Source organism: Pristiophorus japonicus, chromosome 4, assembly GCF_044704955.1.
Source record: "Pristiophorus japonicus isolate sPriJap1 chromosome 4, sPriJap1.hap1, whole genome shotgun sequence".
NCBI lineage: Eukaryota > Metazoa > Chordata > Chondrichthyes > Pristiophoridae > Pristiophorus > Pristiophorus japonicus.
The window spans coordinates 302,955,389-302,979,478 of NC_091980.1; the positions used below are offsets into that span (position 1 = coordinate 302,955,389).

General features: G+C 46.2%; 1 protein-coding gene across 10 annotated transcripts in view; it reads right to left on the minus strand.

Moving 5' to 3' along the window:
* LOC139263485 (centrosomal protein of 128 kDa-like) overlaps positions 1–24,090 on the minus strand; it is a 519,582-nt gene that overhangs the window by 362,402 nt on the left and 133,090 nt on the right. For all 10 annotated transcript variants that reach the window (XM_070879630.1, XM_070879635.1, XM_070879632.1 and 7 more), the window contains one exon: positions 11,899–12,059. In XM_070879630.1, coding sequence (XP_070735731.1) covers positions 11,899–12,059 — 161 coding nt within the window. The remainder of the gene's footprint in view (positions 1–11,898; positions 12,060–24,090) is intronic.

Genomic DNA, 24,090 nt, shown 5'->3' on the forward strand with positions numbered 1-24,090 from the left:
CATCCTTCCAGTCACAAAAACATCCATCAACCATTACCCTTTGCCTCCAAACTCCAAGCCAATTTTGGATCCAACTTGCCACTTTGCCCTGGATCCCATGGGCTTTAACCTTCGTGACCAGTCTACCATGTGGGACCTTATCAAAAGCTTTGCTGAAGTCCATATATACTACATCTTACGCACTACCCTCATCGACCCTCTTGGTTACCTCCTCAAAAAATTCAATCAGGTTAGTCAAACACAATCTTCCCTTAACAAATCTGTGCTGACTGTTCCTAATTAATTCCTGCTTTCCAAATGTAGATTTATCCTGTCTTTCAGGAATTTTTCCAATAATTTTCCCACCACTGAGGTTAGGCTGACAGGCCTGTAATTACTCGGCCTATCCCTTTCTCCCTTCTTAAACAAGGGTACCGCATTAGCAGTCCTCCAATCCTCCGGTACCATGCCCAAATCCAAAGAGGACTGAAAAATGATGGTCAAGGCCTCTGTTATTTCCTCTTTTACTTCGCTCAACAGCCTGGGATGCATTTCATCCGGACCTGGGGACTGATCTACTTTCAAAGCTGTTAAACCCCTTAATACTTGCTCTCTCATCCAGAATATCACACTCCTCCTCGATAGCAGTATCTGCATTGGCCCTTTTCTTTGTGAAAACAGATGCAAAGTATTCATTAAGAATCTTACCAACATCTTCCGCCTCCAGACAAAAATTACCCTCATGGTCTCTAATAGACCCAACCCTTTCTTTAGTTATCCTCTTACTCATATATTTATAGAACATTTTAGGGGTTTCCTTAATTTTACTAGCCAAAAATTTCTCGTGCTCTCTCTTAACATTCCTAATATCCTTTTTAATTTTGCCTCTTAACTTTCTATATTCCTCGAAAGATTCTATAGTATTTAGCCGTTGGTATATGACATAAGCTTCCCTTTTTTTCTTTATCTTCCCCTGTAAGTCCCGAGACATCCAGGGGGTTCTAGAATTATTATTCCCAGCCTTTTTCTTGAAGGGCACATGTTTGGCCTGCGCCTTCCGATCTCCTCCTTGAATGCCTCCCACTGTTCCGACACTGATTTACCCACAAGTAGCTGTTTCCAGTCCACTATGGCCAAATCACTCCTTAACGTAGCAAAATTAGCTTTTCCCCAATTCAGGACTTTTATTCCAGGCCTATCCTTGTCCTTATCCATAACCAACTTGAATCTGACTGAGTTATGGTCACTGGCACCCAAGTGCTCTCCCACTAATAGCCCTTCAATCTGCCCAGCTTCATTCCCCCAAACTAAATCCAAGACCGCCCCCTCTCGTGTTGGGCTAGCTACATACTGACTAAAAAAAGTTCCCTTGAATGCATTTCAAGAATTTCACACCCTCTGTACCCTTCACACTATATTTGTCCCAATCAATGGGCTCAAAATTAGCCCACCCGTTTTTTTCGGCGCACTCACGGGAGATGCGCCGACTTTCCGCGTGGAAAACTGCTCCGATAAAATCGCTCCCCACTTTGGACGTTGTCCGGGGTCATCGTGCAGCGTGGCCAGTAGAATGGGGTGCGGAGCGAGCATCCTGCGCTGAAAACAGTGCCGGGACGTCTGCGCATGCGCATGCGCATTAGAGTCGGGTCGCGATGTCCGCGCATGCACACTAGTGCAGAACTTTGGCAATCAGCCATCTTTAAAGCGAAACGAAGCCGCTTGACTTTTGGCGCCAGAAGGAGTGCTGTGGAATAAATCAGCTGCTGGAATCAAGAAACAGTGAGTGCTCTGTGTTAATAGTGCTGCATGCATGCCTGCAAAAGTTCCAGAAGGAGTGCTGTATATCTGAAAATCATTGCTGCAAGCAAAATAAGGACCGTGTGTTTGGAAAATCACTGAGTGCCAATTCAATACAGCAATGCAACAACATGCACCAAGAACAAAAAATTTCTTGTATGACGAAGTGGAGATACTAATTACTGTGATTGAGAACAGATGGCAGGAGCTGGATACCAGCAACAGAGGTCGCACAAAAGTGCCACCTAAAGAAATAAAGAAACGCTGGAACCAAGTTGCAGAAGATTACTGCTCAGTGGTGAACACCCAGAGATCTGGAAGCCAGTGTAAAAAGAAATGGCAGGACCTTGGTCAAGTAGTTAGTGTAAGTAATATTTTCATTTATTCAATGCAATTGCAATTGTAAACGTGAGCAGCTGCCATCCAGCAGAAAGACACCCTCTCTAAAAAGTTGCATTTTCATCTTTGAAGAAATTGTCCCACAACAAAAGGGAACGAACTTGAACAGGAAGAGGCCCGCCAAATCTGCACCCACTGACACCCTTGGTAGAGAGGGTCGCTGCTTTGATGGGCCCTACCTGGAGAAAAACAATCAGTACTGCACAAGCTGGGCCCACACGCGAGGGAGAGGGTAAGTCCTGAAAATTCACCGTGGCCCTTCAAATCAACCTGCTGCCTGGCCTGCTATGTGTGAGCCTACTCATGCCACCCATCCTGCCCCCTCCTGTGCTGCTAACCATTTGAGTTATAGTTTGCAGAATCTGATGCCAATCCTGAAGATCAGAAGATGATTCAGACGTGTACGAGCCTAACTCTGCAGACCAATTTGGGATTGGGGGGTGGGATGGGGGTTGGATGCAGATGGATATGGATGAAGGGGACAATGTTGTACTGAATATGGCTGAGGCCACGTTAATGGACTTCACGTTGCCAAACCCTTCCATGAGTTCTGGTGTGACATTCCTTGGTTTCAGCCCGTCCATGATTAGTGGTTTAAGTTCTGATGTGACATTCCATGGTTTCACAGCGTCTGTGGTCGAGGGTCCTAGTGGTGGTGGAATGCAGCATGGAACGCCCAGGGCCCCACCGTCCGAGGTTGCGGGTCCCAGTGGTGGTGGGATGCAGCATGGAATACCCAGGGCCCCACCGTCCCATCCTGTCTCCTACTGGGGGGTTTCCACGAGGCAGATCCAGGGTGAGGGTAAGGAGAAATTGACCACGCTCTCCAGAGATGCAGGATACAACAGATGTGGTTCAGATCATGGCATTGAGCGCAAAGAGCATTGTTTTTATGTTTTGCGCAAGTTTACCAGATAGTAAAAGCTTTTACAGATATATAAAACAGAAAAGAGTGACTAAAGTAAATGTTGGTCCCTTAGAAGATGAGAAGGGGGATTTAATAATGGGAAATGTGGAAATGGCTGAGACCTTAAACAATTATTTTGCTTCCGTCTTCACAGTGGAAGACACAAAAACCATGCCAAAAATTGCTGGTCACAGGAATGTGGGAAGGGAGGACCTTGAGACAATCACTATCACTAGGGGGGTAGTGCTGGACAGGCTAATGGGACTCAAGGTAGACAAGTCCCCTGGTCCTGATGAAATGCATCCCAGGGTATTAAAAGAGATGGTGGAAGTTATAGCAGATGCATTCGTTATAATCTACCAAAATTCTCTGGACTCTGGGGAGGTACCAGCGGATTGGAAAGCAGCTAATGTAACGCCTCTGTTTAAAAAAGGGGGCAGACAAAAGGCAGGTAACTATAGGCCAGTTAGTTTAACATCTGTAGTGGGGAAAATGCTTGAAACTATCATTAAGGAAGAAATAGCGGGACATCTAGATAGGAATAGTGCAATCAAGCAGACGCAGCATGGATTCATGAAGGGGAAATCATGTTTAACTAATTTACTGAAATTCTTTGAGGATATAACGAGCATGGTGGATAGAGGTGTACCGATGGATGTGGTGTATTTAGATTTCCAAAAAGCATTCGATAAGGTGCCACACAAAAGGTTACTGCAGAAGATAGAGGTACGCGGAGTCAGAGGAAATGTATTAGCATGGATCGAGAATTGGCTGGCGAACAGAAAGCAGAGAGTCGGGATAAATGGGTCCTTTCGGGTTGGAAATCGGTGGTTAGTGGTGTGCTACAGGGATCGGTGCTGGGACCACAACTGTTTACAATTTACATAGATGACCTGGAAGAGGGGACAGAGTGTAGTGTAACAAAATTTGCAGATGACACAAAGATTAGTGGGAAAGCGGGTTGTGTAGAGGACACAGAGAGGCTGCAAAGAGATTTGGATAGGTTAAGCGAATGGGCTAAGGTTTGGCAGATGGAATACAATGTCGGAAAGTGTGAGGTCATCCTCACACAGTAAAAGGGAATATTATTTGAATGGGGAGAAATTACAACATGCTGAGGTGCAGAGAGACCTGGGGGTCCTTGTGCATGAATCCCAAAAAGTTAGTTTGCAGGTGAAGCAGGTAATCAGGAAGGCGAATGGAATGTTGGCCTTCATTGTGAGAGGGATGGAGTACAAAAGCAGGGAGGTCCTGTTGCAACTGTATAGGGTATTGGTGAGGCCGCACCTGGAGTACTGTGTGCAGTTTTGGTCACCTTACTTAAGGAAGGATATACTGGCTTTGGAGGGGGTACAGAGACGATTCACTAGGCTGATTCCGGAGATGAGGGGGTTACCTTATGATGATAGATTGAGTAGACTGGGTCTTTACTCGTTGGAGTTCAGAAGGATGAGGGGTGATCTTATAGAAACATTTAAAATAATGAAAGGGATAGACAAGATAGAGGCGGAGAGGTTGTTTCCACTGGTCGGGGAGACTAGAACTAGGGGGCACAGCCTCAAAATACGGGGGAGCCAATTTAAAACCGAGTTGAGAAGGAATTTCTTCTCCCAGAGGGTTGTGAATCTGTGGAATTCTCTGCCCAAGGAAGCAGTTGAGGCTAGCTCATTGAATGTATTCAAGTCACAGATAGATCGATTTTTAACCAATAAGGGAATTAAGGGTTACGGGGAGCGGGAGGGTAAGTGGAGCTGAGTCCACGGCCAGATCAGCCATGATCTTATTGAATGGCGGAACAGGCTCGAGGGGCTAGATGGCCTACTCCTGTTCCTAATTCTTATGTTCTTATGTTACCCGATCACTCGTGCACACCATCAGTGGGATGGGTGATGAGGTAACGGGACTGTCGGGAGAAGTAACTGTTATCGCACGGGAAATGGGAATGATTTCTGAGAACATCAGTGAGGGAATAGTGTCCATGAGGGAGGGAATGTCAGAGGTAGTGGAAAGGACAACACAGGCCATCAGGGAGGGCATGTGTGAGTTAGCTGCTGCTATAAGGGAACACACCCAGGCCATGCACCACCACTCCCACTGCAATCCACACACCAGCCTCTGAAGAGGCCCAAGCCGGACCCTCCACATTAACACTTGACACCCCCCCCCCCCCACCCCCCCCAGGAAGAAGTGCAAATTCACTGAGATGGTGATGAGAGTTGGGTGCGGTCTTTCTTTGCTGCTCTTGTTGTTGTTGTTGTCACTGTTGTAACTGTTGTCAAATTGAAAGTTTTTTGTAAGTTATGTAAATTTACAACTTTATAAGTGATCTTAAAGTTTTTAAGTGATCTTAAAGAGTCATATTAAAGTAAAGTTTGATACAAGAATTATTTTATTACACTAAAGTACATTGCAAACTTTTGAATAAAGTATATTTTACATTAAAACTGAATCATGTCCCATAACACAACACAACATTTAGGAACAACTGCAAAAAATAAACATGTCCATGTGGAATAGTTGTCGCTGAGCCCTCTGGCATCAGAAAAGCGTTCACGGATGAACTGCTGGCGCAAGGCTCGAGCAATCGTTAAAGGAGCATGGTGGCCCGCCCTCCTCCGACGTCGTGCTCCGGCCTCAAGCACGTGCATGGTTTACTCATTGTCGTCATCATCCTCCTCCACTACCTACTCCTCCTGCTCGTCATCTGCATCTTCCACATCATTATCAGCCACTCTCACCGCAGGTGGATCGTCTTCTTCCACTACCAGCTGCTGCTGCCTCATGATGGCTAAGTTATGCAGCATGCAGCACACAACAATGAACTGACCGACAATCTCAGGGGAATATTGCAAGTAGCCTCCGGAAGGGTCTAGGCATCGGAAGCGCTGTTTCAAGATGCCAATGGTCCTCTCTATGATGCTGCGTGTCGTAAAGTGCAACACGTTGTATTAATGGTCAGCTTCCATCCGGGTTACGCGTAGGGGCGTCATGAGCCAGGTGGCGAGGCCGTACCCTTTGTCCCCCAGTAGCCAGCTCTGCCCTTCTGGCTGCTGCTCAAACATGTCAGATATAATGTGTCGCATAGGATGAACACATCATGGGTGCTGTCAGTGTATCTTGCATCAACTGACATGATGTGATGCATGTTGTCACACACGAGCTTCACATTAATGGAGTGGAAGCCTTATTTATTCCTGAACAGCTCAGCATCCTCCGCAGGTGCTCGCAAGGCAATGTGGGTACAATGAATGCAGCCTTGTACCTTTGGGAAGCCAGCAATCCTCGAGAACCTCACAGCCCTGTCCTGGATTGCTTGGGCGTTATTGGGAACTTGATAAAGTAATTCCTCCACGCATACAGTGCAGCCGTGACCTGGTAAACGTAGGCATGTATTGCACGTTGAGATGGAGCACACATCCCCAGTTTAGCTTGAAACGATCCCGAGGTATAGAAGGAAAGTGCAGATGTAACCTTCACTTCAACAGACAAAGCAGTCCACCTGCCGCTTCTCGGCTGTAAGTCTGGTCTCAGCAACTCTCAGATCTCACTGACAACTTCTTTGCGGAAACGCGCTCTTCTGACATAATCTGCATCACTCTGGTCCAGGTACGAACGCCTGACTTAAAAATTGCCAAGCAACCTACGGGCTCTGATGTTCCTGATATGATGAGTTCTCATCAATTGTCTCCTACGTAGCACGATGCAGAACGCTCGCAAAAAGTGTGGCACCCATACGTAAACTTTCAAAGGTCAAAGGAGGTGAAATGGCAGGAAAGCAGGCAGCACAGCACGAGTTTCGCAGTTCTGTCGCTCTCTCCCCAAGGTATGTATATGGACCACACCCAAAGGTCTTTTGTCCTCTCGCCCTCCCCCCTTCAATCGTGTGACTTCTCTCTCCCTCCTCCTCCTTCCCCCACCCAGCCTGTTGCAGCCTGTCCGTGAGGTTGATTCCTGCAGCCAGCCTCTGTGTACTTCGATGTCGGCGGGCAGTTCCCTGGCCGAGTGGTCCACCGGTCATCCCGCTCCTATCCCAAGCCAAGTGGTGGGCTTCCGCAACGGCCGGCCCGCTGTTAAAGTAGTTACTTGTCTTTTGCCCTTGCTGCAGCCTGTCGCAGTCTGTCTGGTCGGTGAGTTTGCTTCATGCAGCCTGTGTGTTCTCCGATGGCACTTCAACCGCTCCTGTCCCTATCCTTGGCCGAGTGTCCTCCCCGTATGTTGTCGTCCCGTGTCTATCCCAGGCCGAGTGGCCTCCCGCACCGGCCAGCCCGCTGATTTCCCAGGCCGAGTTTTGACATGAAGGTAGGACTTAAAAAATAAAACTATGTCTTCTTGAATGTTTTTATGTCTTCTTGAATGCTTATTCTTGTTGTGCTTTGTTTAGTGCTTTGCAAGGTCCTCTCCCCTATCTCAGGCCGAATGGTTTCCAATGTACCTACCTGCGCTGATTTCTTAACTCTCCGCAAGGGTTTTCACAAGTGGCCACGTATGCTGGCCTAAGTTAGTTTGGAGTAACTATTAGCTGTCCAAAGTGGCCTAAATGGTGGCTGGTAATGCCCCCTTTTGAAAAAAAAAACAAAACGAAAAAAATCCTAACTAACTCACTTACACTGGCGCAAATTGAATGTGCAAAATGGGGATTTTTAAGATATTCCAGAAAAATCAAGTTGCGCCAAAAAAAACAGAGCAACTCCTGGCCAATTTTGAGCTCAATATTTGGATAGTTAAAATCACCTACTATTACTACCCTATGGTTTTTAGACTTCACAGCAATTTGCCTACATATTTGCTCCTCTAACTGCCTCCCACTGTTTGGGGGTCTATAATACAAGCCCAGCAGTGTGATCGCCCCTTTTTTATTTTAAATTCGACCCAAATGGCCTCATTTGATGATCCCTCTAACATATCATGCCTCCTCACCTGTAATAGTTCTTTAATCAGTGCCGTGACACCCCCCCCTCCCCTTTTTACCCCCCTCTCTATCTTGTTTAAAAATCCTATAACCAGGAATATTGATCTGCCAAACCTGCCCCTCTTTAAGCCATGTTTCTGTAATGGCTAGAATTGCATTTGATACCCTTGTACATTTAAATATTATAATCAAGGGTTCCAAGATAAAACACCAGGATACTCAATCAGCAACCTTACATAGAATATGCAGCACAGAAACAGGCTATCCGGCCCAATTAGTGTGTGCTGGTGCTTATTCTCCTCCCATGCCAGCTACCTCATCTCAGCCTTTCAGCGTATCTTTCTATTCCTTTTTCTCTCGTCAAGTTTTCTTTTGAAAGCGATTTGCTTCAACCAAATTCTAACCACTCTCTGAGTAAAGAAATTTCTCCTTATTTCCCTATCCAGAAAGACTGGATCAACTAGGCTTATATTCATTTGAATTTAGAAGAATGAGAAGGGATCTCATAGAAACACATAAAATTCTAACAGGATTGGACAGGTTAGATGCAGGAAGAATGTTCCCAATGTTGGGGAAGTTCAGAACCAGGGGTCACAGTCTAAGGATAAGGGGTAAGTCATTTAGAACCGAGATGAGGAGAAACTTCTTCAGAGTTGTGAACCTGTAGAATCCTCGACCACAGAAAGTTGTTGATGCCACTTTGTTAGATATATTCAAAAGAGAGTTAGATGTGGCCCTCACGGCTAAAGGGATCAAGGGGTATGAAGAGAAAGTAGGAATGGGGTACTGAAGTTGTATGATCAGCCATGATCATATTGAATGTGGTGCAGGCTCGAAGGGCCAAATGGCCTACTCCTGCACCTATTTTCTATGTTTCTATTAGTAACTCTTGTGGGAGAATCCAAAACTAGGGACCATAAATACAAGTGGAAACATTCTCTCCACCTCTACCCTGTCCAACCCATTCATAATTTTAAAGAACTCTCAGGTCACCTCTATGTCTTCTCATTTCTAAAGAAAAATGCCCCAACTTGTTTAATCTTTCCCGATAGCTATAATCTCTCAGTTCTAGTACCATCCTTGTAATCTATTTTGAACTTTAATGCTTCTATGTCCTTTTTATAGTATGGAAACTGTGCACAGTACTCTAGTGTAGCCTGACCAGGGTCCTATAGAAATGTAACATAACTTCACTACTTTTGAATTCTGTACCCAGTGCTTTGTTAGCATGTTTAATTGCTTTGCTGACCTGTGATGCTGCTTTAAATGTTTTGTTCACCTGTATCCCTAGATCTTTTTGCTCTTCTACCCCATTCACTTTCTTATTTTCCAAGGTGCAGGTGATGTTTTTATTTTTCCTATCAAGTGCATCACCTCACATTTATCCATGTTAATGTTCATTTGCCACTTAAGTGCACAATCTGCAAGTTTTCTAACTTAAAGGTTTCATTCATGGATACCCCATATTACTCATCGTTAAGACTAATTTCTATCCAGTATTCTAACCCCTTACCCCACTACCTTAGCATCAATCTCGATCACAGACTAGAGTAGAGTACTTTTCACACCACTGCTGCTGATCCTAACTGCACAGAATATACAGCACAGAAACAGGCCATTCAGCCCAGTGTCTATGCTCTGCTTGAGCCTCCTCCCATCCTTCCTCATCTAACTCCATCAGCAGCATAACTTTTACATGCTTATCTAGCTTCCCCTTACTATTCCGCTAAACTACTCTCTGTGGTATCAAGTTCCACATTCTCACCACTCTCTGGGTAAAGAAGTTTCTTCTGAATTCCCTACTTGATTTTTTTTGGTGACTGGCTTATATTAATGGCTTCCAGTTTTGATCTTCTCCACAAGTGGAAACACTCTCTCTGTATCCACTCTATCAAAACCGTTTATACTTTCAAAGACATCTATTAGGTCACCCTTCAACCTTGAACCAGCCGTTCATCCTTTCTTGACAGGTATAAAAACCTCGCAGTTCTGGTATCATCCTTGAAAATCTTTTTTGCACCCTCTTCCGTGCCGCTATATCCTTTTTACAATATGGCGACCAGAACTGTACACAGTTCTCCAAGTATGGTCTAACCAATAATGTCTGATTTGGCGATCAATAAGGCAGTCAAAGCAGAGATGCTTTGAGCTTTACAACAGTGACTACAATTCAAAAGTACTTTATTGGCTGTAAAGCGCTTGGAGACGTCTGGTGGATGTGAAAGATGCTATATAAATGTTAGTCTTTCTTTCCACCTTTTATTGGAATCACTGTGTTCTGAATCCTGCAGAGGAAAATTACAAATAGGCAAAATGCATGTTTTTTTTTTAAAACTGCAATATTTCCTGAATCATTTTCTTTCTTTCTCCCTATCCCCCAAGCGTGCAGCCACATGACGCTCCCGAGACTAAACACAAAACTGTTAGACCCCGAGTGGCACTTCAAACCCCACATCTAGTCCATCACCAAGAATTCCTACTTCTACCTCCGAAATGCAATATTTGGTGTGTGCAGGTACTGACTTCATTAATGTACCAGAATAAAATAAACGTAACCATTGTTGTACCTTAACCAGAAACCTTAACTTATTGAGCACACTGCATCTGTAAGAATAGGTGTACAACTTTAGATGCAATCACATACACTGCTAATACATGTTGCAGAAAGAAACAAGTTAAAAGCCATTTTCATAGATAGCTTCAGGATAATTCCAGCGATCAGGTTCACAGCATGTTTACATTTTCACATTTTTCTTTCTTGAAATCTTCACGCCATGAAGTCTGCAGACTCAAATGATATCTTGCAGCAGCAGAGATTGATAACCTCAGAAGGTCTAGGTCGTATCATGCAGGTAATAACAGAGCTGCAATTTCTGAGCAAAGCGTGGTCATATGGGAAATTAAATTAATTCCCAGCTCTTCCTAACCCTTACACTAATGGGTACATAGTTAAAATGTTTTTTTAGCAGATGGCTGAAATTATTAGTGACCTAACTTGGGCCATCTTGGGCTAGTTTTGTAATGTTAACTCAGCACCAAATCAATAACATCGTTTCTTTTTTATTTTAAAGAAAAAGAGGTATTATTTATTGAAAAGTGACAAATGTCCTTCTTTAGCTGTGCACTGTAATTTCCAACCATCCATGGAAGATGTCGAGGTGGCTCCAGTGCTGGGTTCCAGCAGCAACAGTAGAATATAATAATCACCTCTCATTACACCCGAGAGGATCGAATTCCTACTGATCTAGTAGGAGAGTGAGAGCGGGAAAGAAAGGCGGGCGCGCGAGGCAGAAAAAGCGAGCGCTGGCGGGGGAGAGAGAGAGAAAGAGAGAACGCGCACGCGCGAGGGAGAGAGAGAACGCGCGCGCGCGCGCGAGGGAAAAAGAGAGAACGCGCACGCGCGCGCGAGGGAAAGAGAGAACGCGCGCGCGCGAGGGAAAGAGAGAGAACGCGCGCGCGCGCGAGGGAAAGAGAGAGAAATCGCGCGCGCGCGAGGGAAAGAGAGAGAAATCATGCGCACGCGAGGGAAAGAGAGAGAGAGAGAGAGAAAGCACGAAAGCACGAGAGATAGAAAGTGGAGGTATAAATCACCTCCATTCTGGTCTAGAGTTAGTATCCAAAAATGAGATTGGATAATCAGGTTCAGCTTCATAAAAGTTCAAACTCCAAGCCTGCAGAGACAAACCCAGAATAATCGTTGCACTTTCCCACTAATTCAGCTGGCAGTCTGTGCCACAAACCTGATCAGAATACGCATACGTTCATATTTACCTGCACAAGGGGAAAAAAATGAGCCAATACTAAAAGAGAATTTCATACCAGCTGATGACAGTTTTGAAATGCATTGCCAACAATGCAAAGATTTAAGGAGACTGCCCTCTCGCTCGCCCAGTCCCAAAGCAGATACCTCAATATGTGCAGAAAGTTGAGCTTTCTCCTTCTCTCTTCTCTCCAGGGACCGTTTCAGCTCTTCCACCTCAGACAGGACAGCACTGCGGTTGAGCTGTGCTCTGAGCTCCAGGATCTGTTTCTCCAGCAATTGCTTCTCACGCTCGGACTTCCCAGCCACTGCAATACAAGAAACTCTGAACATTTAGGAAGGGGGAAAAAAACGATGAAGAAGCAGGGAAAGTAACAAACCGAGCCTGTGTTGAAAATCTACTAGATACTGATGCCCAGCATTCTATGACCTTAGTTCAAAGCAAATCGAAACTAGTTTTAAAATTTTAAAGTTTTAAATTCTATAATGGAATTTTTGAAACTATTAGCTTTTAAAGACAGCATAGATGCAGAGAGATTGTTTCGCCATGGCTGGAGAGTCCAGAGCTAGAGGGCATAGATTCAGGATAAGGGGTCGGCCTTTTAAGATGGGGAGGAATTTCTTCACTCAGAATCTCTGGAATTCTCTTTCCCAAAGGGCTGTGGATGCTGAATCGTTGAGTATATTCAAGGCTGAGATTGATAGATTTTTGAACTCTAGGAGAATCAAGGGATATGGGGATATAGGGCAGGAAAGTGGATTTGAGGTCGAAGATCAGCCATGATCTTATTGAATGGCGGAGCAGGCTCGAGGGGCTGTATGGCCTACTCCTGCTCCTAATTCTTGTTATGTTCTTAAAGCAGTAGAGTTTGAAACTTAGAGATATAAATTGTGTCACACACCTAGGGAGCCCCTGTCAAAATAGTACTAGAACATCCCAATACTGCCAGATCCCAGGGCCCTTTCCCAGTGCTCCCAGATTTCAGGCTTGCCAACAACACAGATTCCAAGAAAATATTCCAACCCACCATGAAATATGCCATGGGAGATCTGCGCTTTCCCACCCTGACAATAACACAGGGACTCGTCACTCATCCCGCTTCCCCCACGCCTAACCCCTCCCATTCCCACCCCAAGTTATCAGGGCTAGAGCCTCATATACTCCCGCTAGTTGCTGCCTGGCACTTTTTTCCCCTGATCTATCATTTAGTCAGTAAAGTGAAGCAAAAATATACCGCAAATCAGAACACAATGCATTCATATTTATTGTGCGGTATAAATATGAAACAGAACACATCAACATCTAATTTTTAAAAGCCCACATCACCCACATAGGTGTCTAATGAGCCAAATGGCCTTTCCTCATCCTGGACATTTCCTGTGTTGTAACTATCCATGAGGCATGACTCTTTTCTGATGTTAGTGAGGCAACTACACCCAGCACTCCAAGCAGATTCCCTCCTTTTGCCTGCAGCTCGCTTACCCAGCTGCATCTGATAAAAGAGCGCTTCGAAGTGCTGCAAGAGAGAATATTTTCAAAACTAATGGTGCGAAAAATGGGATTCACTATCCCTCCCCTTCGGTTGAGGTAAGCTGCTTTAGCCGGGCCCCATTGATTGGCCACTGGAAACACTCACCTTGTTATGACCTCAATAACTTCTTAAAACGAGTAATCACCAAATTTTTTTTTGGTGCGTCTTTTATCAGGAAAATTTCACATCGTCTCAGAACCAGACATGGGCAAATAAAACAGAAGGCTTACAATGCCACCAAGACCATCTTGTGATTGGAACACTTTTTCAACCACTCCATCATGACCAAATTTCATATAGGACTTCCTCCACTTCTCTACAGCAGGAGCAAGCTGATGAAATCAAATGGTAGCTGTCGGCAGGATGATGAATTTCCTGTTGCAGTGATAACTTTGAAACCATCTTTAAAACTAGATATATATGAAGGAGGGGGAGGGAAGGAGGCCAGGACTTCACATTTAGATAAACAGAGCTTTCATGGTGGTTAAGAATGCAAAATAAAGCAAAAATTAAATTGAGGCCAAGTAAACAAACATCAGAAAGATTGAACAAGTGGAGAAAAAAAAGAGAGACCACAACTAGGTACATATAGCTGAAGGTGAGAAAATTATTTGAAATAAAGCCCTGTACAGCAGCATTAAATGATGATTTTACAGGGAATACAGAAATATGGCTCATTTCAAAGGATGGGAATAAACTTAACATGCAGAGGGATTGGATATTCCTAAAGGATTGATAAAGGTTGGAACGGAAGAGACTTTCAAATGAGCAGGATATTTAGAGAGCTACAGGGACTAAGCTGTGAAATGTTACAGAAGACTAAAGGAAATGAACTTATTTTTAAGTGGAGAAAAAATGGAGGGGTGACTTGATGCAGGTCTTCAAATGAATGTATGGTGTAGCTACGGTTGAAGTAAACAAGATATTTAAGCTTAAGCAATGAACGTGGGACTAGACGACAAGTGTAAAATTCCAATGCCTTAAATCAAGTTAAGGATCAATAAAAATAAAGCTGTTTTGAGTTTTTTCAGGCTGTAACTAGTAGAATAGATAAAGGGGAAACCAGTGGATGTGGTGTATTTGGATTTTCAGAAGGCATTCAATAAGGTGCCACACAAGAGGTTAGTAAACAGAATTATGGCTCATGGGATTGGGCGTAATATACTAGCATGGATTGAGGATTGGTTAACGGACAGAAAACAGAGAGTAGGAATAAACGGGTAATTTTCGGGTAGGAAGGCTGTAACTAGTGGGATACAGCAAGGATCGGTGCTTGGACCTCAGCTATTCACAATCTATGTCAATGATTTGGATGAGGGGACCAAATGTAATATATCCAAGTTTGCTGATGATACAAAGCTAAGTGGGAATGTAAGTTGTGAGGAGGCTTCAAGGGATCTATATATATATATATATAAAATATATATATATATATATATATAGGCTAAGTGAATGGGCAAGAATATTGCAAATGGAATATAATGTGGAGAAATATGAAGTTATCCACTTTGGTAGGAAAAATAGAAAAGCAGAGGTTTTTTTTTTTAAATGGTGAGAGATTGGAAAATGTAGGTATTCAGAAGGACCTGGGTGTCCTTTTACACGAATCACTGAAAGTTAACATGCAGGGACAGCAAGCAATTAAGAAAGCAAATGCTCTGTATGTTAGGTATGGAAGAACTCCACAAGACTGAGTACTGTGAGCTAAAACTGATGTGACCTTAGTCTCTTTAATACAACTCCAGAGTGCCTTAGCAGCATGGCAGACAACCTTTTATACTCCCTTGCACGAGGTGTGCAGGTGACCCTTGGGCCTCCAACAGTTGCGCCCTCTGGTGGCAAGTCTTACACAGTTACAAAGTTTACATACATAATATCACTCTCCCACCCCCCCACTCCCCCCAAAGTCTGTGATACAAATTATTTACCAGTTGAGATGATCCGGGGCCCTACACTCCCTGGTTGATCGTCTGAGTTCAAACTCTGGCATGGGTGAGTTGGTCGGACCATTGCTGCACTGCGACGCTGCTGGTCTGACAGGACTGTTGGGAATGGTGGGTTCATCCTCTTGATTGACAGCGGGGTTGATTGCTGGTTGGCTGTGTGTTGGTGGATCGATGATGGTGATGTTCCTGGTTGTCGGCGAATCGCAGTTTGGTCTAACCCAAATGTTTTCTGCACGTTTGTCCCTTTATTAGTTTGACTATAAACACTCTATTCCACTCCTTGACCAAGAAAGTGCCAGTGACCTATTTAGGACCATGACCGTAATTAAGGACAAACACAGGGTCATTATTAATGCCACGCGATACAGCCGCGCGATTGTGGTACATGTATTGCCGGTGACGCCAGGTTTCCACATGATCATTTATATCCGGGTGGACTAGGGAGAGCCTGGTTTTGAGTGCTCTCTTCATTAACAATTCTGCAGGGGGAACCCCAGTGAGCAAGTGTGGTCGTGTCCGGTAGCTGAGCAGAACCAAAGATAAGCGGGTCTGCAAGGAGCCTTCCATCACACGTTTCAAGCTCTGCTTGATTGTTTGGACTGCCCGTTCCGCTTGACCGTTGGATGCGGGCTTAAACGGGGCAGACCCGACATGCTTGATGTAATTGCGAGTCATAAACTCGTTGAATTCAGAGCTGGTGAAACACGGTCCATTGTCACTGACAAGGACGTCGGACAAGCCATGGGTGGCGAACATAGCCCGGGAGGCTTTCAATGGTGGTAATGGATGTGCTGGATGACATGATACAATCCATTTAGAGTAAGCGCCCACTACAACTAAAAACATCTTTCCGAGAAAGGGGCCAGCAAAATCTACGTGCATCCTGGGCCATGGTTTGGAGGGCCATGATCACAGACTCAATGGAGCCTCCCTTGGTGCATTGCTCAATTCTGAGTACGTGTTGCATTGGTGTACGCATGATTTCAAGTCTGAGTCAATGCCGGGCCACCAAACATGCGACCTGGCTATAGCCTTCATCATATGCCTGGGTAGGTATTGTGTAGGTCACGTATAAACATTTCCCTGCTTTTTTTTTGGCAAAACCACACGATTACCCCATAAGAGACAATCCAACTGGATGAACATTTCATCTTTGCATCGGTGTAATGGCTTAATTTCATCTTGCATTTCCCCAGGAACAACTGACCAGCTCCCACTCAGGACGCAACTTTTTACAAATGATAGCACAGGATCCTGGCTGGTCCAGGTCCTGATCTGGCGAGCAGTGATGGGTGACCCTTCGCTTTCAAAAGCATCCATGATCAGAAGCAAGTCTGCGGCTGCGCCATTTCCACCCCGGTAGTGGGCAATGGTAGCGGGCAATGGTAGCCAACTGAGGGCATCAGCACAGTTCTCCGTGCCTGGTCTGTGGTAGACAACAGTCATAGGCGGACAATATTAGTGCCCATCTTTGGACGCAGGACGAAGCATTGGTGTTTATACCTTTGCTTTCTGAAAACAGCGAAATGAGCGGTTTGTGGTCAGTTTCAAGCTCAAACCAAAATCCAAATAGGTATTGGTGCATTTTCTTAACCCCATATACACATGCCAACGCCTCTTTCTCGACCATACTGTCGGCTCTTTCAGCCTTGGACAGACTTCTAGACGCATATGCAACCGGTTGAAGTTTGCCCGATACATTGGTTTGCTGTAACACACAGCCGACCCCATACGAAGAGTCATCACAAGCTAGCACTAATCATTTACACGGGTCATACAGTACAAGTAACTTATTAGAACAAAGTAGGTTTCTGGCCTTCTCAAAGGCCGTCTCGAGATTTACCCCAAACCCAGTAGTCACCCTTATGTAGCAACATGTGCAACGGTTCCAGCAAAGTGCTTAACCCGGGTAGAAAGTTGAGGAGTCCCAGGAACGAATGCAGCTCCGTCACATTCTGTGGTCTGGGTGCATTCTTGATGGCCTCGGTCTTTTGAGTCCATGGGTCTGATGCCATGCCGCAATTTTCTCCCCAAAAAATGACCTCTGGCACCAGGAAAACACACTTGGAGCGTTTCAGCCCGAGTCCCACTCTGTCTAGACAATTTAGAACCTCTTCCAGATTGTGCAGGTGTTCGGTGGTGTCACGACCGGTGATCAGGATGTCATCTTGAAACACAACGATGCACGGAACCAATTTCAGCAGACACTCCATGTTCCTCTGGAAGATGGCAGCAGCCGAGCGAATCCCAAAAGGGCACCTGTGGTATATAAACAGTCACCTGTGTATATAAACAGTCACCTGTGGTATATAAACAGTCACCTGTGTATATAAACAGTCACCTGTGGTATATAAACAGTCACCTGTGTATATAAACAGTCACCTGTGGTATATAAACAGTCACCTGTGTATATAAACAGTCACCTGTGGTATATAAACAGTCACCTGTGGTATATAAACAGTCACCTGTGTATATAAACAGTCACCTGTGGTATATAAACAGTCACCTGTGTATATAAACAGTCACCTGTGGTATATAAACAGTCACCTGTGTATATAAACAGCCACCTGTGGTATATAAACAGCCACCTGTGTATATAAACAGTCACCTGTGTATATAAGCAGTCACCTGTGGTATATAAACAGTCACCTGTGTATATAAACAGTCACCTGTGTATATAAACAGTCACCTGTGGTATATAAACAGTCACCTGTGTATATAATCAGGCCTTTGTGCATTTTGATGCATGTCAATCTTTTCAAAGATTCAGCCAGCTCCTGTGTCATGTAGGCGGAGGTTAGGTCCAACTTGGTGAACAACTTCCCCCCCACCACCCCGCTAACGTTGCGAACAGGTCATCCGCCTTGGGTAGTGGGTACTGGTCTTATAACTAGACTCGGTTGATCGTTACCTTGTAGTCACCGCAGATTCTGACCGTGCCATCACTTTTCAACACCGGAACAATCGGACTGGCCCACTCGTTGAACTTGACTGGCGATATGATTCCCTCTCGTTGAAGTCTGTCCAGTTCAATCTCGACTTTCTCCCTCATCATATATGGAACCGCTCAAGTATTGTGATGAACGGGCCTTGCATCAGGGACTAGATGGATCTGCACCTTGGCGCCTGTGAAGTTGCCGATGCCTGGTTCAAATAGCGATGGAAACTTGCTCAGCACTTGGGCGCACAAGGCATTATCCACTGAAGATAGTGCTTTGATGTCGTCCCAGTTCCATCGAATCTTTCCCAGCCAGCTTCTGCCCAAAGAGCGGTGGGCCATTGCCTGGTACAATCCAGTGATAAATCATGCACAGTTCCATCATACGTTACTAGTCATTGGCAGTGCGGCAGTTAAAGTATGAGCTCTTTGGTGTAGGTGCGCAGCTTTGTCTGAATCGGGCTCAGTTTGGGCCTTTGTGCCTTGTTGCCCCACAGTTTCTCAAAAGCCTTCTGGCTCATAATTGATAGACACGGGGGCGAGTCAAACTCCATTGATACCGGAATACCGTTCAATTTGACTTTCAGCATGATAGGAGGGTGGTGAAGGTGTGTAACCCATATACTTCTTCCTCAGGTTGAGTTGCCTGTCTTGTTTGTTCTGCGAGATCCGCGTCGGATCGATTATCCTCTGCCAACTCTGCCACGTGGTGAGTCGCAGCACTCTTGCACATTCGCTGGAGGTGCCCAATTGTTTTGCAGCCTTTGCACACGCAGTGCTTGAATCGACATTGATGGGCTCGATGATTACCCCTGCAGCGCCAACATGGTGCTAATGGATTTGCATTCACGCCCGATGGCGGACTCTTGAGTCATCCTCGGTCTTACAGCTGCAGACGTGTAGGCCCTGCCATATGCAGTTCTGCCTGCTAGCGACGTAATTTTATGCACAGTACTTGCCGGTGAGCTTCGATGCTGGGAAGATATCTGTCTGATATTATCGCTCGTGGATACGAATGCCTGGGCTATCACAATGGCCTTGCTCAGGTCTAGGGATTCGGCAGGCAGCAGCTTGAGAAGAAGGACCTCGTGGCCGATGTCAAGCACGAAAAAGTCCCACGGCATTTCTCCCAAAAATCCAGCAAATTCGCAAGTTCCCGCAAGGCGTCTCAGGTCGGCGACATAACTCGCCACGTCCTGGCCCTCGGAGCAGTGGTGCGTGTAGAAGCGATACCTGGCCATTAAGACGCTCTCCTTCGGCTTGAGGTGGTTCTGAACCAGTGTACACAACTCTGTATATGTCTTCTCCGCTGGTTTCTCCGGTGCCAGCAGATTCTTGATGAGGCCGTATATTGTGGACCCACACACGGTGAGGAGAATCGTCCTGCGCTTGATCGCTTTATCGTCCCCATCCAGCTCGTTAGCCATGAATTACTGGTCTAGACGCTCAACGAAGGCTTCCCAATCATCACCCTCTACAAATCTCGCTAAAATACCAACGGCAGCCATGACCGCATGAAAGTTCAAAATCTGTTACTCATCGCCAATTGTCAAGTATGGAAGAACTCCACAAGACTGAGTACTGTGAGCTAAAACTGATGTGACCTTAGTCTCTTTAATACAACTCCAGAGTGCCTAAGCAGCATGGCAGACAACCTTTTATACTCCCTTGCATGAGGTGTGCAGTTGACCATTGGGCCTCCAACAGTTGCACCCTCTGATGGTAAGTCTTACACAGTTACAATGTTTACATACATAACAATGTAGGCCTTTATTAAAAGAGGATTTGAGTCCAAGAGTAAAGACATCTTACTGCATTTATTAGGGCCCTGGTGAGACCGCACATGGAATATTTTGTACAGTTTTGATCTCCTTACCTAAGGAAGGATATACTTGCCATAGAGGGAGTGCAACAAAGGTTCACCAAACTGATTCCTGGGATGGGGGGGATTGTTCTATGAGGAGAGATTGAGTAGGCTAGGCCTATATTCTCCAGAGTTTAGACGAACGAGAGGTGATCGCATTGAAACATACAAAATTCTTACAGGGCAGATGCAGGGAGGATGTTTCCTCTGGCTGGGGAGTCTAGAACCAGGGGTCACAGTCTCAGAATAAGGGGTCAGCCATTCAGGACAGAGAGGAGGAGAAACGTCTTCACTCAGAGGGTGGTGAATCTTTGGAATTCTCTACTCCAGAGTATATTCAAGACAGATCGATAGATTTTTGGATATTAAGGGAATCAAGGGATATGGGGACAGTGGAATTGAGGTAGAAGATCAGCCATGATCTTATTAAATGGCAGAGCAGGCCCGAAAGGTCTACTCTTGCTCCTAATCCTTATGTTCTTATGTTCGTCTCCCCCATAGGTTGATGGGCAGGTGGAGCAGACTCCCTGGGGATCAACTGACCTTGATATCTGTTGAGATGTACAAATTGCAGAGGTTGTAGCAGCGCTGCTTGATATTATTTTCCCCCAAGGGAGGGAGGAGAAACTTAATGTTCCCGAAAGTGAAGGAATCAAACAGGTGGTTGGGGTCAACAAAGAAAAATAACCTTTGATACAATAACTACACACAGGATCCTTTGTGGAACAGGCTTGATAGTCAAATGGCCTTTTCTTGTCCGCACTTTATGTACATAATCCAGGCTGGCACTCCCAGTGCAGTACTGAGGCAGGCCTGCACTATCAGAGGTGCCATTATTCAGATGAGACGTTAATGCCTTCTCAGGTAAAAGATCCCACGGCACTATTTCGAAGAGGAGCAGGGGAATTCTCCCCAATGTCTTGGCCAATAATTATCCCTCAATCAACATCACCATAATAGATTATCTGGTCATTATCTCATTGCTGTCCATGGGGTCTAGCGGTGTGCAAATTGGCTGTCATGTTTCCCACAGCACAACAGCACCGACGCTTCAAAACTACTTCATTGGCCGTAAAGCGCTTTGGGATTTCCTGACGTTGAGAAAGGCGCTGAATAAATGCAAGGTCTTTCTTTTTTTGTATTTTCAAGAGAATTTGGGAAAGTAAGGGGAATTAAATGATAGCTCTTGGGAAGACAAAATGAAGTCGTTTAGCTGAAGTCAAGCAGTAGTGAAGAGAATTAAAAATATTCGGCTGGATTTTCTGCTTTGCCGTTTTCATAGAAACATAGAAAATAGGTGCAGGAGTGGACCATTCGGCCCTTCGAGCCTGCACCACCATTCAATATCATGGCTGATCATTCCCTCAGTACCCCTTTCCTGCTTTCTTTCCATACCCCTTGATCCTCTTAGCAGTAAGGGCCATATCTAACTCCCTCTTGAATATATCCAATGAACTGGCATCAACAACACTCTGCAGCAAGGAATTCCACAGGTTAACAACTCTCTGAGTAAAGAAGTTTCGCCTCATCTCAGTCCTAAATGGCCTACCCCTTATCCTAACACTATGTCCCCTGGTTCTGGACTTCCCCAACATCGGGAACATTCTTCCTGCATCTAACCTGTCGCGTCCCGTCAGAATCTTATACATTTCTATGAGATCCCCTCTCATCCTTCTAAACTCCAATGTATAAAGGCCCAGTTGATCCAGTCTATTCTAGCCAATTCACGCTTCAAACCATCGAAGTAAGCTTTCCTTAAGTTCAGGACCCTAGTTTCTGAATTAACTGTGTCACTCTCCATCTTAATAAAGAATTCTACCATGTTATGGTCACTCTTCCCCAAGACGCCTCGCACAACAAGATTGCTAATTAGTCCTTTCTCATTACACATCACCCAGTCTAGGATGGCCAGCTCCCTAGTTGGTTCCTCGACATATTGGTCCCTCGACATATTGGTCTAGAAAACCATCCCTAATACACTCCAGGAAATCCTCCTCCACCGCATTGCTACCAGTTTGGTTAGCCCAATCAATATGTAGATTAATGTCACCCATGATAACTGCTGTACCTTTATTGCATGCATCCCTAATTCCTTGTTTGATGCTGTCCCCAACCTCACTACTACTGTTTGGTGGTCTGTACACACTAGCATTTTCTGCCCTTTGGTATTCCGTAGCTCCACACATTCCGATTCCACATCATCCAAGCTAATGTCCTTTCTTACTATTGCATTAATTTCCTCTTTAACCAGCAATGCCACCCCGCCTCCTTTTCCTTTCTGTCTACCCTTCCTAAATGTTGAATACCCCTGGATGTTGAGTTCCCAGCTTTGGTCACCCTGGAGCCACGTCTCCATGATGCCAATTACATCATACCCATTAACTGCTATCTGCGCAGTTAATTTGTCCACCTTATTCCGAATACTCCCCGGACTGACGGGCCTCTTGTCGGCCTCAGCGATCTCCCGCTCCGCCTCCCGACGCGACGCTGCTGCTCCCCGGACTGACGGGGTGAAAATGGAGGCGGGAAAGTTACCGGCCGGGAAAGGTCTGCACTCTGGGAAGAAATTTTTGCTATCTGGGCCCTGCTGGGGCCGGGAGCGCTCAGAGAGATATCTTTGGGGGTGGGGGGAAGGGGGGCAGGGGGCGGGGGAATCACAAAAATATTCCCAAAAAATTGCCCACGCCACCGCAACACAAATTGCAAAAACACATAATACAAACTCGCACTTACCTTTTCTGCACTTTACCTACCTCAATGAGGGGATCTCATTGAAACGTATAACATTCTGACGGGATTGGATAGACTGGATGCAGGGAGGATGTTTCCACTGGCTGGGAAATCTAGAACAAGGGGTCACAGTCTCAGGATACGGGGTAGGAAATTTAGGACCGAGATGAGAAAGTTTTTCACTCAGAGGGTGCTGAACCTGTGGAATTCGCTACCACAGAAGGCTGTAGAGGCCAAATCACTGAATATATTCAAGAGGGAGATAGATAGATTTCTAGACACAAAAGACATCAAGGGGTATGGGGGAAAAAGCAGAAATATGGTGTTGAGATAGAGGTTCGGCCATGATCCTATTGAATGGCGGTGCAGACTCGAAGGGCCGAATGGCCTACTACTGCTCCTATTTTCTAAGTTTCTATGGGCCCAAGTATCCACACGATAAAAAACGGGCGCCACTCCGAGCTGGGCGCCCGTTTTTCGCGCCTAAAACGGCACCGGAAAAAAAACGCGCAATTCTGGAGCGCTTTGCAGCTCCTTGTCTGTTTGGCGCGGCATCCAGGGGGGCGGAGCCTACACTCGCGCCGATTTTGTAAGTGGGAGGGGGCGGGTACCATTTAAATTAGTTTTTTTTCCTGCCGGCAACGCTGCGCATGCGCGTTGGAGCGTTCTCGCACGCGCAGTGTGAAGGAAACATTGGCACTCGGCCATTTTTGTAGTTCTTTGTAGCTGTTTAATTTTTGAACATTTTTTAATAAAAGCACATTGCCATCAGCACATCAGCACTTGCAGCCTTCTCACTGTCTCCTTCCCCCCCCCCCCCGCGGGAACGAACGGGAGCCTCCCCCCCCCCCCCCCCCCTTGCGGGAACGAACGGGCGCCTCCTCCTCCCCCCCCCCCCCCCCCCCGCGGGAACGAACGGGCGCCTCCTCCTCCCCCCGCGGGAACGAACGGGCGCCTCCTCCTCCCCCCCCCCCCCCCCCCCCGCGGGAACGAACGGGCGCCTCCTCCTCCCCCCGCGGGAACGAACGGGCGCCTCCTCCCCCCCCCCCCCCCCCGCGGGAACGAACGGGCGCCTCCTCCCCCTCCCCCCCCGCGGGAACGAACGGGCGCCTCCTCCCCCTCCCCCCCCGCGGGAACGAACGGGCGCCTCCTCCTCCTCCCCCCCCCCCCGCGGGAACGAACGGGCGCCTCCTCCCCCTCCCCCCCGCGGGAACGAACGGGCGCCTCCTCCCCCCCCCCCCCCGCGGGAACGAACGGGCGCCTCCCCCCCCCCCCCCCCGCGGGAACGAACGGGCGCCTCCTTCCCCCCCCCCCCCCCCCCGCAGGAAC